The sequence below is a fragment of the Limulus polyphemus genome, unplaced genomic scaffold, assembly GCF_000517525.1.
Source record: "Limulus polyphemus unplaced genomic scaffold, Limulus_polyphemus-2.1.2 Scaffold2844, whole genome shotgun sequence".
In the NCBI taxonomy this organism is placed as follows: domain Eukaryota; kingdom Metazoa; phylum Arthropoda; class Merostomata; order Xiphosura; family Limulidae; genus Limulus; species Limulus polyphemus.
In genome coordinates this window covers 37,324-52,197 of record NW_013668454.1, presented here as the reverse complement: position 1 = coordinate 52,197, position 14,874 = coordinate 37,324, and the positions used below count along the sequence as shown (strand labels likewise).

Genomic DNA, 14,874 nt, shown 5'->3' with positions numbered 1-14,874 from the left:
GTCCAATAAGACACTCGCATATTCCTATACTGTCCAATAAGACACTCGCATATTCCTATACTGTCCAATAAGACACTCGCATATTCCTATACTGTCCAATAAGACACTCGCATATTCCTATACTGTCCAATAAGACACTCGCATATTCCTATACTGTCCAATAAGACACTCGCATATTCCTATACTGTCCAATAAGACACTCCATATTCCTATATTGTCCAATAAGACATTCACTACAGGACAAATTAGTTCATTTTTTCTGACAGTGTTACGACAAAAAACAAAAATCTGATTACATTATTTAAAATAAAAATAATCGTTTCAAAATTTATGATTATGGAAATGATATGTTTATCAAAGTTTTTACATATATTAAACAACCATTATCAAATACACCCCCAAACTTCGTTTTTAATGCACAACAAGACTGGCTAGACTTACAGCAAGGTAGAAAGAGAATTCCAAACATGTACTAGAACTTCACCTTAGGGATGTACATAAATTGTCTTAATAGCCTAATAGGTTTGTGTGTCTCAGTTAAACATAAAACCTACCAGTTTTGATTAAAGAATTGAATGAAATTAAATAGGTTTTTCTTAGCAGTGAAGAAAAAATTGAATAAAAATAACACAAGTAATTTTCAAATATAAAACTTAGTACTTTTTTGAAGCATGTGGAAATGCTTACATTAAAACCTATTCTTTACAATAACTTTGTGCTGGAAGCTGTTGTAAACTATTACACTTTGTCACATTTTTCAAAACAATTATTTGTGTAAAGTGAATCTGTCTGGTAATGAAAGTTTTCTTGTGTAGATTTTTGGGTATTGTAAACCATTGAAATGAAATTTACTCAATTTTTAGCAACTTCAGTATTCCAAAATCTGAATAACTCAATTACAAAACCCAAGGCTTTTTCTTGAATTTAAGCCTTTGCTACTAAAACCAGTACTTACGTTAAATATTTGGGGAATTCACAAACCTGTTGAATAAAACCAGTACTTACGTTAAATATTCGGGGACTTGACAAACCTGTTGAATAAAACCAGTACTTACGTTAAATATTCGGGGACTTCACATACCTGTTAAATACAAAACCAGTACTTACGTTAAATATTTGGGGACTTCACAAACCTGTTGAATAAAACCAGTACTTACGTTAAATATTCGGGGACTTCACACGTAGTGGAAGGTGAGGATGTATAACTTTGAGAACCTATTTAATTATCAACAAAAATTAATAACTAATTATTTGCTCTTCCAATTTCTCAGATAAAGAATTTTATCCATTAATCAAAACTAACTAACTCTTTAATGATTTAATAAATAAGTTAATTCTAGGTATAGCCAAGTGAAGTAAAATTTGACATTATATTTTAATTTGTAAGTTACTTCTACCAGATGAACATCACACATGGAAAAAGTAAAACGTTCATGATAGTGAAAAATACTTAATAAATGTCCACTTGTTGACAGCACTAGTGTTATATGTTTCTTAATAAGTACAATATTTTAACTTCCTACATATTCATTGTTTACATTGTAATAAGTTTATTTCTAGTTTTGTTTTTGACATTTACAGAGACTTCAAGTTAGTCACGAAAGGCTCAACTTTAGCCTAAGCTCTTAACGGCCACGAATACTCTTTGAAAAAAGCTAGATTAGATAAGTAACCAATGAAATCCACTAAAATTCTGAACTTAGACAATGGCTAGTAATAATAATGTACAGTAAAAGCTAATTATTTCCAACAAATAACTTCCTAAATAGGTCTCAGAATAATTTACCCAAAAAATTTAAAATATGTTGGTGATAACCACAGCTGCACTAAGTGTTTTAACGTAATATAATGTCAGAAACGAGATACCTTCATGAGGTTTAAATATTTCCAACATATCCAAATTCAAAGGGAAAAAAAAAGTATTTTTTTAAAGAAAATCATTCAATGAGCTCACCTTTAAAACACAAACTATCTTGGCTATCAGGACTGGATGAAGGACTTGAACCAGAACCAACAGTTGTTGAACTGACTTTGGATTGATCCACCCCTGTTGTTCTATCTTGTACAGAACTATTGTGGTGGTGGTGGTTAACATAACCCTTTGTGAGCAACCTGGAATCTGAAGTATCTTTCTTTGGTGCTGTTTTTATCTGAAGATGACTGTCAGGGGAGGTACGATTATTGATGTAACGTTGGGAGGAATCTGCTACTTCCCTTGTTGATTCACTGGGGCTAGATGTAACCCCTACCACAGTCCACTGAATGGACTTTTCAGGAGTCCATCCGTTAACCAAATCAGATCCTGTTGTTGAAGTCTGAGGAGGTGTACTAGCACAAGAAAACTTTAGAGCATAGCTACTGGGTTTTAAAAGGTCATTCTGGTCAGTTCTAATACACCCACTTGGTGAGGGTTCTTGCTTTTTGGAACTACTTAATACAGAATTAGCCTTAGAAAAGATGGTCTCACTACAAGTACCCATAAAACCTAGAGATGGAGAGGCACCATTCACTTCAGGCTTTTGGTAGTGGGATATTCTTAGCTTCTTGCCTGGGTAGGGCTCATATTCTAGTGGACCACGCTTCTACAGAGAAAGATCCCAACAAGATGTCTCAAAATCACCACTTTCATTTAAAAATGTAACTGTTAATACCAAGCCTGTACACATTAGAGCAGATGCTACTAACATTTTTTTGACAGAATCCTCTATAGTTGAAATTTTTAAAAATATACCTTAAAAAACTGTTCCATTCTATACTGATTTCAGACACATCACAAGTAATGAATTTTACCAGTAAGCTCCCACACATTTACGATGGTAATAACTCACCTTAATATCTTATTGTAACTATTCTTAAGGAAAGTATTTAAACATTATACAATGTGGTCATACAGCTGTTCTTTTAACAAACCTTTTAACCATTCTCCTGAAAAAACATTTTAACATTGTGTTTTGATCCTGCAATCATTCTCCTGAAAAACATTTTAACATTGTGTTTGATCCTGAAATCATTCTCCTGAAAAACATTTTAACATTGTGTTTTGATCATGTAATCATTCTCCTGAAAAATATTAACATTGTTTTGATCCTGCAATCATTCTTCTGAAAAACATTTTAACATTGTGTTTTGATCATGCAATCATTCTCCTGAAAAATATTAACATTGTTTTGATCCTGCAATCATTCTTCTGAAAAACATTTTAACATTGTTTTGATCCTGCAATCATTCTCCTGAAAAACATTTTAACACTGTGTTTTGATCATGCAATCATTCTCCTGAAAAACATTTTAACATTGTGTTTTGATCATGCAATCATTCTCCTGAAAAACATTTTAACATTGTGTTTTGATCATGCAACCATTCTCCTGACAAATCATTTAATGTTATGTTTTGTTCATACACCAGGGGGCACAGCAATAATAATAATGTATGGTAGCACAAGTGTACCATAAATTTTGATTTTCTAGCTTATAGCTCTGTAACCAACTAAGATTGAAGTCTACAAAAATTGTGCTTTGCCCTACTGATCTTTACATTTCCTACTTCTCAGAGGGGTGGTAAGTAAATTATGGAAGAGGAGATACCTAGAGGGTAAATGTAACAATTCTCATACTAGGAGAAATTGAAGATTTTTTTCCTAATATTGCCTTATAAAATTAAGAAATTAAAACTTACACAATATTATAATTCAGATTACTAGCTACATTTTGATGCCAAATTTATTCGTTTACAATGATAATAAAGTACTTTAATTAAATTTTTAAGGCAACTCAGTAAAACCTTGTGACATGTGCAGAAAAGGATGCCTATATGGGAAAAGTTGAAAGGTTTGTCAGAAAAACGAATGCATGACTAAAACATAGTATTACCAAGTTTGTTATAAGAACATAACAATTTGAAATGTTTATCATAAGGATGATTGTTCTTTTAAAACAAAATCAAAATTTTTGTAAAGTTACCAGATGTCTGACCAATGTGTCAAAACAGTCGATCAAATGGATGGCTACTTGGTAAATAGTGTGCTTGATGGATCAAGACATTGTTCAAAGGTTTGCCATGGTGATGGATGTTTGACGAAAACAATTTTATAACATCCATAGAATTCTCTTTATAAGTGCTCTTCTCTTGTACGTAATAGTATTACCTGAATAATGTATACATATTTAAAAAAAACGATTACCTGAGAAATTGGTGAATTACTGGAAAGAAGACTCGATGGGGAATGAGGTCTATTCTCAGCAGGTGGTGTTAAATTTTGTGGTTTTTGCCTAAAAATAATAAAACTTAAAATAAATAAATTTTTGAAAACAATTTTAAATGTCAATAAAACTCCAGCACTGTTTAGATATCTTGGTATTATTAATAATAATAATAATAACATAAGTACAAATCATGAAGCCATTCTAAGGAAATGTATTTATTCAAAATAAGTTTTAGCTTACTTGAAAAACGATATCAGGGTTAATAACTTACTAATTGTTCCATACGCAAGAAAAACCTTTTTTTCATGCTTCTTAATTTGTTTTTAAACAATCGAGCTACACATTTATTCTTAGTGGGTTTTAATTTCAGAAGTTTGATCTTATGACTCACACAAAAGTTTAAAATTGTTACTACAAAATGTTCTCTTTGGATTTATTACCTACTACTACCGAATTTAAGAATATGGAAGTAAAAATTTTAAAATGTATAATTTTCAAGTGGTATATGTCAATCTCAAGACAGGAGTAAATTAACTCAGTGATTAAAGATAATTAGAACTGAATAACGAATAATAATTAGTTATTAATTAACTAAATATTTTTTGTAATAATATTTGTATCTCTGATACGAATTAAATTATAATTCTTCACTGATTCAGTGTGGGTTTCCAGTAAACAGACTGCTGAAAGCGCTTTAACAAAATTACAGTTGAACTATGTTTCAGTAGGTACTCTATATAAAACTCTGAAGAGGGTGTGTGATACTGGCAGTGTAATAATAGAAATGATTGAAGTAGTAAACTAAAGCTCTCCAAATCCGTGTTAAGTATCTCAGTGTATGTTCTTCACAAAAGAGACAATGGTCTAGGGTGGATCTTTTTAATGACTTGCTGTAAATACAGATGCAAATGTCATCTTTGGATCAGCAATATGTCTCACTGGCCATGTAGCTGCTTAAATCACACTGCTGAGAAATGGTAACTAAACCACAAGGTTGAAATTGGTTATAAGACCAGAAACAGTGGAAAGAGCAAGGCTGGAGACATGTGATCTTTACAGACTAATTCAAGTTTGAATTGTTTAGTAGCAAGTTTGTTCGATGGTGAAAAAGAGAATGGTATTATAGTCAATATACAACACCTACAGAGAAGCATGGTGAGGAGATCAGTACAAATTTAGGACTGCATCTCAGCCAACAGATTTGGTGATATATACAAAACTGATGGCACTCTGACTGCTGACAAGTGCAGGCAAACTTTGCTCCATCATGTCATTCTCTCAAGGACACAAACCATTGGGATCTCAAGCATACAGTAAATGTGGTAGAATGATATCCAGATATGGATATTCTTGAGGTTGTGTGAGCTTATGTAAAAAAATGAGGTCAAAAGGCAACCAACTAACTTGGCTGAATTGGTTTGTTTGTTTGGTTTATTTTTGAATTTCTCACAAAGCTACACAAGGCCTATCTGTGCTAGTTGTCCCTAATTTAGCAGTGAGACTAGAGGGAAGGCAGCTAGTCATCACCACCCACCACTAACTCTTAAGCTACTCTTTTACCAATGAACAGTGATATTGACCATCACATTATCATGCCCCCACAGCTGAAAGGGTAAGTATGGTTGGTGGGATGAGGATTCGACCCGTGACCCTCAGATTGTGAGTCAAGCGCCCTAACCACCTGGCCATGCCGAGACCCTGGCTGAATCGTACAGAGTGATAATTAACATTTGGATTAATATTCCACAATCATACAATAATAACTAGATAGCAGCATGAAACTAAAGTGTAATATTAAGTGCAAAGCAAAGGACTTGCATACAAAATACTACTGCATTCGACAACTTACTTGCTTTTCTATGTGATAATGTTTTGTACCATTAATAAATTCACTATCTAGTTCCTATTACCCATTGTTTGCAATTCCTGCGAGTGTACTGCTTGTGTTTCCATCATTATATTTTACTAGTTATCTACATGTTCTGCAGTTAAGTCATTCTACAACCTGACACTATCTTTTCACACTTTTCTATACCTCAGTTGGAAACAGATTGTTAAAAAATAACTTTCACCTTTTCATTAACTCTCTCTCTTGAGGTGTGTAAAAAGGCCAATCATCTTGGACTTCATTCCAAGCATGGCTGAGTAGGGAAAAGCTGTTATCTTTTAACACAGCAACCTGGCTCAATATAACACTCAAACTTTTCTTGTCTTTTTCTTTTATTCCATCTGCAAAAAACCATTCATTTTACCACATTTATTTTTTAGAATGACAATTTAGGCTGAAATGTTGATGTAACAGTAAAAAAAAGTGACTTAACTGAAATGGTACTTCAAAATTTCATTCCTATTACACAGGCCTGCAATGGTTTTATTGTCTTGAAATTTTAACATGTTCTACAGTAATTCCTGTATGCTGAATCCGAAAATAGCATCCATTTTTCTCCAATATATACAGATTTTTCACAAAAACGTCATAGGTACTTTTACACAAGTCAATCATTTTCATTGAAATCAGGTCACATTTTGTTATGCTTAAAATGATGACAACCACTGGCTATTTTAGGCCAATCGTGACATGAGAGTCTTATCGATCATTCTAGAATCCACGAGAAACACACCACTAGTATATAAACAGTTAACAGGCCGCATGATGTGTCATTTCTGAATAGTATTTGTTTGTGCATGAATTTTGACATTATTTCTTTCTTTTCAATATTATTTAATCATTGCTATGGCAACAAGAGGTTGTGTAAATGAATCAAACATATTCTGTTATATTTGTGGTAAATTTGATCTAAGTAAGTTGTTTTTTCTTCCTGATTTGTAAAAAATCCTTACATGATAGAAAAAAAATGAATATTGTTTTCAAAATCTGCATAGCTGAATTATGGAAAATCCATTATTGAAACCCAAACAACTTTTATAAAGTTTAAGTTCACAGACATGTGTTATACAACTAATTTCATAATCTATATCATGAACATGTTGTGGATTTGAAACACACATTGTATACAATCAGTTTAATCTTAAATACCTGTTTATTGTTACAGAAGTATTTTATCTAATTCAGCATACTGTAATTTAAAATAATTACATAACGACAGTTATTTTAGAAGTTAACCTCATTTACCTCTCATGAGTTTAGCCAAAAGTTCAGGTTTCTTGTATGGACGGACAGCAAGTACATGAATAATTCTCTCCCTACAAAATAACATGATAAATATCAATTAAAAACATGCCATGTCATACAACTATATGAAGGAAAACATGCCATGTCATACAACTATATGAAGGAAAAGATGTCATGTCATAAAACTACATCAGTGGTTTCCAAACTTTCTTCATTGATGACACCCTAACCCATTACTTTGATTTGCACGACACCCTTGCTGTTACATGCAATTTTTTTAAATTTTATTATTATTTCTTAATTATTCTTCATTTGGTGAAACTCTGGCAACACCCCTAACATCTTGCTGTAACACACAGTTTGGACACCACTGAGCTGTATGAAGGACAACATGCCAAGTCATACAACTATATGAAGGACAACATGCCATGTTGTACAAACATGTAAAGGAAAGCATGCCATGTTGTACAACCATGTGAAGGAAAGCATGCCATGTTGTACAACCATGTGAAGGAAAGCATGCCATGTTGTACAACCATGTAGAAGGAAAGCATGCCATGTTGTACAACCATGTAAAGGAAAGCATGCCATGTAGTACAACCATGTAAAGGAAAGCATGCCATGTAGTACAACCATGTGAAGGAAAACATGCCATGTAGTACAACCATGTGAAGGAAAACATGCCATGTAGTACAACCATGTGAAGGAAAACATGCCATGTAGTACAACCATGTGAAGGAAAACATGCCATGTAGTACAACCATGTGAAGGAAAACATGCCATGTAGTACAACCATGTGAAGGAAAACATGTCCATGTAGTACAACCATGTGAAGGAAAACATGCCATGTAGTATACCATGTGAAGGAAAACATGCCATGTCATACAACTATATGAAAGAACTGACTAAATACTTAATGGCCTTTGCTTGCTACTTTCAACTGTGTTAAAACCGCACATACTAATTTCATAATTAACTTGATTTTTTGGGGGGCTGTAATTACTAACTGCCCAATGATTTTTAGTAAGATTTTCATAACGAACTTCAGTCATTAGTAGACTGCAATTGCCCATCATTGGCTGATTTTACTTGTTCAATGGGGACTTGGTCTAATTCAGCTTCTTAAAACTGCTTAAACCTATAATGGACTTTCTAGTCTCCAGAAACATTATTTATTCTACGACTCTCCCAGGTAAAGAATTCACGAAAGCACCCCATTAATGATGACATTAAATTTATTCCAAATAAAAATTTCCTGATAAGTCTGGCCAACCCTAACCAAACTTTACCTCAAGGGGTTAAATTTTACTGAAATTCAATTAGCTGTTCACAACCACCTGTACTTTACAATATAACTGTTGGAGAATTGTGACTACTTGAACTCCCAGTAGAAAAAAGCCAATCTTTAAAACTGTATTTCCTATGAACTTAGAATGTTTAATTTTATTAACTGTTACAAAATCTTAACACAAATTTTTCTGAGTATGATGACAGTAATAGTTTTTAAAATGCATACGTTAAGGACTGGATATAACCATCCAAATGTTTTGATGCAGTTTTCAACAAAACTATGATAACCAAAATTCAAATTCCTACTAAATGCTTATCTTAATACAATCTTTTCATAAACGGTTGCTTAGAAACCATTTCCATACCAACAATGATTCAAGAGGAAATGAAAAAAGAAATACTTATATCAAACTCCCATCTTTGTTGGATGCATTTCAACAACATCTAAAACCTACCTTGCATGTTTTTACATTAGGATCTAAATTGGCAGATTTGATATAGGTTTTATGTAAGATGTCTGGACTAGTGAGTTTAAAAGGCTGCATCTATAATATCTAAAACATTAAAAGTAACCTGTAAGTTTCATGCAAAATGTCTGGATTAGTTCAGGAGGTTCTTGAGATGAAAACATCTCTACTAACCTGTAGGATTTACGTAAGATGTCTGGATTGCCAGATTTTGGAGGCGGTGTGGGCCTACGGTTAGTTCCCCCAAGTTGGGAATTACAATTAACTGACTTAGCAACAGGTTTTGAAATGAACGTTGGAAGAATCTGCTGTAGACTTGAAGTTTTACGTAGTGGAGGAGGAGGAATGGATGATAAAGGCTTTTTGACCTCAACTTTTCTACCTACAAATATAAAAATGTAATGATCTTCCACTCTTAACAGAAAACCTTGTTTATGCAAAAAAAATATAATAAGTTAAGAAATATACCTAATACTGGCTACATAATTCAAGGCAAAAGACTCTCAGTATGTTTCCAACAGTAACACGTGTTCTAAAGCAATTAGAAAAGTGATCTAAAAACATTTCTCCAGAAGTATTATACATCATATACAAATTAGAAAATACTTAAATTAATTATTTTAATGACAATATTTTTAAAAAGCTTTTACTTACCTACATTAGGCCCTGGAGTCTTAATAACTTTTGTACTGAAAAAAGAAGTTCCAAATAATTAACTGATTTATTGGTTTATAACTTTTACTATTTTTTTTTACAGTTAGTTGTAAGCTGAAAGAATTTTAAGTTAGTTTGTTATTTTATGCAACATACATACAGCCTGACCAATTTTACTTTTTTAAAACAGAGAAAAAACTATAAAATCATAACAAACAGGACAAAACTAATTATATTCTGAATAAGATTTACTGGAAAAAGAAATTAACAATCGAGGATCACTAAAATACATCTCAATCTATATGTATGTACAAGTTGTAAATCAAAGAATTATTAAAATCTGCTCCTAACAGAATACCATTGAAAGAGATTTTTGTATTATATGTTATAATTTTATCAACCAGTTTATACACATCATCTACTCCAGGTTTTTGTTCAAGTTTGTTGCCATAAAGTGGATATAACTTGTGAAAATTATAGAGTATATGAAGTACTTTTAGTCTGGACTTCAATGACATTAAAAACCTTTCAAATTCTTCACACTTGCATTAAGAAAAAAACATTCAAGTTTTTGTAAGTTCAGCTGTTACAGACAGCTTAATCTCCCTCTAGCAGATATTATGTACTATACCTACCAGTTTCTCTTGCTTTGTAGGTCTGCGTGTTCCATTTTATATCTTGTTTTTTCATAGCTATCTTCAGTGGCATGAATCTGCATCTTCGATAACATGCTCCCAAGAGATTCTAAAGTCCTTAGAACATTTCAAAATTCTTAATACTCTGTGCTGTACAAGCACCATTTATTAAAACAAACATACTAAGATATCTCAATTAAACTACAAGCATGAAAAGATATTACGACCAGATATCATGATATATTATCTACCAGTAATTACATTTCATTTCCCAAACAGTGAATTTTTTTAACAATAAGATGACTTTTTATACATGTGGTGATGATTATAAAACTAAGAATACATTATTTTCTGGTTATATACATACAGTTATGACGAACAAACACAACATGACCTTTAAACAGATCATTGTACATGAACATTCATGAAACTATTCCACACAAACATCAGAGGGTGTCTTACAATAAGGACAGCTAAACATGATTTAATCAGCTAATTACCAACTGATTTCTAATAATATATATCTTGTCTTATCTTATCTGAGGACAGCTAAACATGATTTAATCAGCTAATTACCAACTGATTTCTAATAATATATATCTTATCTTATCTAAGGACAGCTAAACATGATTTAATCAGCTAATTACCAACTGATTTCTAATAATATATATATATAAAACATAGACAGCAGGTTGTTCATTGGTTAATTAAAAAAAAGGGAGACATAACTGGAATTGGCAAATGAAGGGCATCAGTGTTTTATGTCTTTCTTGTTTTTATTTTTAAGCATAAAAATGTTCTACAATCAATAATGCAATTTTGTTCAAGTGTCCTTTTAGTGTGAAAAATTATTTTTAGTTCCTGTTTCAATAAAATGTGCAAACATGACTATACAATACAACCTTGCATTCTCAATTATCATAATTAACTATTTCTTACAGCTTTATCTGCTGACAAAGTTTTGGACCCTGCACTTTTTTTTTAAACTTGGAAAACACAGCGTACTTAAAACGTAAACATAAATGCCATAACAACACAAGTAAACAACTGGACTTATAAACTGTGGAAAATTGGATATTTCAGTTGATGATTACAGGTTTAGGTTTCTTTTTTACCTTGACCCCTTCTGTTGAATACATTCAAAGCTTCCTTGAGGATTGTCCGTTTCGGTGTTTGACACAGTAAACCTGAAGGATAGTCTATCCTTGTCATTCACTGGGACATGGATTACCTGTAATTTACGAGATGAACTACTATTTTAATTACATATTAAATACTTTAAGTTGTAGAAAATGACACGTCCATTACATCCAAACCTTTTTAAACTTAAAAAAAGGAGTAAAGAAAAACACATTTAGTAGAAAACTGTGTAATAAGTTATCCTGATCACACCACCAACATTTTCTCCTTCCTACCTGCTCAATGATATTCTCAGGTAAAACTGATTTTTCACAAGAGTAAATCATGGATAAGGAGAGAGTCAAACGAGATATTTATTATATAGTAGTTCTACATCATTATAATAAAATATACAAAGTAACTAGGCCTTGACATTTTTATCTTAAATGTAGTCTTTTTGTTCGACTCTTACCTTCAATATGCATGCCTAAGTTGTGAATTACACACAGGAATTCTGGTTGTTTACAAGAGATTTCTTGATAGATTAAGATCCAATCTAAAAGATGGTGTGGAGGCTTGCATCTTATACAGCTTAAGTATCACTTTTTGTTTCTAAAAGTATCCTTTTCAGGGCAAGAAGAGAAAATTTTCCCAGTTGGGTGACACTAATCTTATGTTATTGGGTTTTCTCTTGCTGTACAATGCATTCAACCAAAATTATAACAAGGACAAAAAAGTTTTTGTTTGTCAATTTTCATGAAAAACTACAAGAGGACTACCTTCACTAGTTGTCCCTAATTTTGAAGTGAAAGACTATAGGGAAGACAGCTAATCAACACCACTGACCGCCAACTCTTGTCAGACCAAACTCTGGGATATGACTGTTAATCTTATAACTCACCAAAGGCCCCAAAATATGGAGAATGAATTTTTAATTTTTTAGCAGTAACTGGACCCTAACTTAGGAAATTTGGCTCCTCAGGTCTGTACATTAACCACTGGGCTGTGTTCAGCCTATAACAAATAAATATTTTAACATCCAATCTACCATTACTCTGTTTAAACAACTGTATATTATTAGGAGAACATGTTCAACAGTTAACTGTTAGTTGAGTATATGTTACACATTCTGCTGGTGAAAGAGAGAATGTGATTAGATAAATTACAGTTTAGTATAATTTCTTTAATATGTTTCACATGTTGCATGTAAATATCTAACATTTTCGATGCAAGTGATGTTTATCAAGTTCAAGACTGGCGAGATTCAGAACCCTAAGGGACAGCGACCGTCTGTTCAACGAAAAGGTAATGACATTTTGTCTTCCACACTGAGGTCTTACACAGCTGCTGCCCATTAAAGTTCTCAAACCTACTCAGACCTGACACTTAGTGTCGTACCACTACATTAAGCTAGTTTTTACTGCTCTATCTAGAGCTGCATCTGGTGGATACTTACTTAACAAACGTTACTACAGTTGTTATTGTTTTCTTAGTGTAAAGCAGCATAATGGGTTATCTGCACTGTATCCACTGTAGAGAATAAAACCTAATTTTGGCATTTTAAAGTAGTAAGTAGGCTTACCACTTACCCACCAGGAACATTATTCCACTCTACAAGAATTGTTTTTTTTTAAATGTTATTCCTTTACACGTTGTTTTTCCTTATCAGAGCTACTTTTTGTTTTACTTTAAGTCAAAGCTTTATAATATCTTAATATATCAGCAATAGTTATTGGTAAAAATAAATAATTTCAATGCAACAAACATATTACTGTCCTCATTTTTTAAATGTTTTTAATTAACTTATTATTTCTAAAATTACTAACATGTTAGTTTACCCAAAGAACTGATCATTATGTAAAGCAGCTCTTTTACACACGATTGACAGTTTAAAGTTAATTATCGGCACATGCACACGTAAATGTTCATTTGTCGTTAAGAAGAAAGCTAAACAATGTAGACTATCTGCGCAGTGGATGCAGCAGGGAAATCAGACTTGATTTTAACATTATAAGTACTCAAGTGTACTGCTGAGTCACCAGGGGACGTGCCTGTGATGAAGTACAAAAAATGTCATGATACGATGGAACAGATTTTTAAAAGTTCATATACTGGAGAGAACATTCCAACACGCCAAGTCTAAACATAAAAAATATTTGTACTTTGTTTCTTAATTTTGTCGAGAATTGTTACGCTGATTGTTTTCCAAAGTACTAACTATTAAACTGAGTTACCAGTGTTCGTCTGCTAGGAAGACTACAGTTCCTTAATTTTGAATCTCCTTTGGAGGTGTCACTTCAGTCATCGAGTTTGATTATAATAAACAAACCTTAAAATAACAAACACTATTTCACAGAAAAATGGGCTAAAATTCTACCAGAGTTTGTTTGTTTAGCACTAAGTTACACAATCCGCTAAATGTGCTCTGTTCACCTAGGGGAATCAAACCACAGATTTTACAGTTGAAAGACCAACAACTTACTGCTGACCCATCAAAGGAGAAAGGACATTTTGCAGAAGAAATAGAAATTATTATAAGAAATAAATAAGAAAAAATTCCTATTACAATTAAGGATTGAAATTAATATATATATAAAATAGGCATTAAGAAGTTTGTTGCCAAATCCATTGTAAATCTCATTCAACACCTTAAAGCCATAAAATAAAATTTTAAATTTTACACTGTTTCATAATAACTATGAAAATATTTTAAAAAATTAATTTTTGATATGGAAAATACCTTTTTTGTCACTAGAGGTAGTCAACTACCTTTAAGTAGCTAAAATTAATATTATTCAGTATCCCAGGACAGAAAACTAAATTCAAGTAGCTGGGCTTGTCTTGGTTTTCCCATTATGCTTAAATAAATTTTAAAGATGAAGAGAGGAGGTTAGTAATATGAACTACATATGCAATATAAAGGTAGGGATTGTAGTTCTATTTAAGATCTTTTATTACTTTATTCCTTTTGTAAGAGCGGAGGTTGGGTAGTTTCATTTCATTTCTACTTTAGGAATTATTAGAAATTTTATAAGGACAGAGGTTGAATGGTTTCAAAGTTTGTAAAGAGAGTCAATATGTTCTCCTATCCTTGAATGTACAGTTCTTACAGTTTTGTAGTTTCTAAAGAAGTCAAAATGTTCTCCTATCCTTGGATGTAGGTTCTTACAGTTTTGTTGTTTCTAAAGAAGTCAAAATGTTCTCCTATCCTTGGATGTAGGTTCTTACAGTTTTGTAGTTTCTAAAGAAGTCAAAATGTTCTCCTATCCTTGGATGTATGGTTCTTACAGTTTTGTAGTTTCTAAAGAAGTCAAAATGTTCTCCTATCCTTGGATGTATGGTTCTTACAGTTTTGTAGTTTCTAAAGAAGTCAA

At 32.3% G+C, this 14,874-nt stretch overlaps 1 protein-coding gene across 4 annotated transcripts in view; it reads right to left on the bottom strand.

Moving 5' to 3' along the window:
- Window positions 1–14,874, bottom strand: part of LOC106468038 (RNA polymerase II elongation factor Ell-like) — a 40,881-nt gene that overhangs the window by 4,839 nt on the left and 21,168 nt on the right. For 2 of the 4 annotated variants that reach the window (XM_022396340.1, XM_022396341.1), the window contains 9 exons: window positions 11,497–11,612; window positions 10,382–10,490; window positions 9,747–9,781; window positions 9,267–9,474; window positions 7,336–7,406; window positions 6,275–6,431; window positions 4,181–4,268; window positions 1,955–2,582; window positions 1,158–1,215 (listed from right to left, as the gene is read on the bottom strand). In XM_022396340.1, the coding sequence (XP_022252048.1) occupies window positions 1,158–1,215; window positions 1,955–2,582; window positions 4,181–4,268; window positions 6,275–6,431; window positions 7,336–7,406; window positions 9,267–9,474; window positions 9,747–9,781; window positions 10,382–10,490; window positions 11,497–11,593 (1,451 nt within the window). In that variant the 5' untranslated portion in view covers window positions 11,594–11,612. Of the gene's footprint in view, window positions 1–1,157; window positions 1,216–1,954; window positions 2,583–4,180; window positions 4,269–6,274; window positions 6,432–7,335; window positions 7,407–9,266; window positions 9,475–9,746; window positions 9,782–10,381; window positions 10,499–11,496; window positions 11,613–14,874 lie in introns of all 4 variants that reach the window. The other 2 variants (XM_013928436.2, XM_022396343.1) reach the window with 2 other exon arrangements.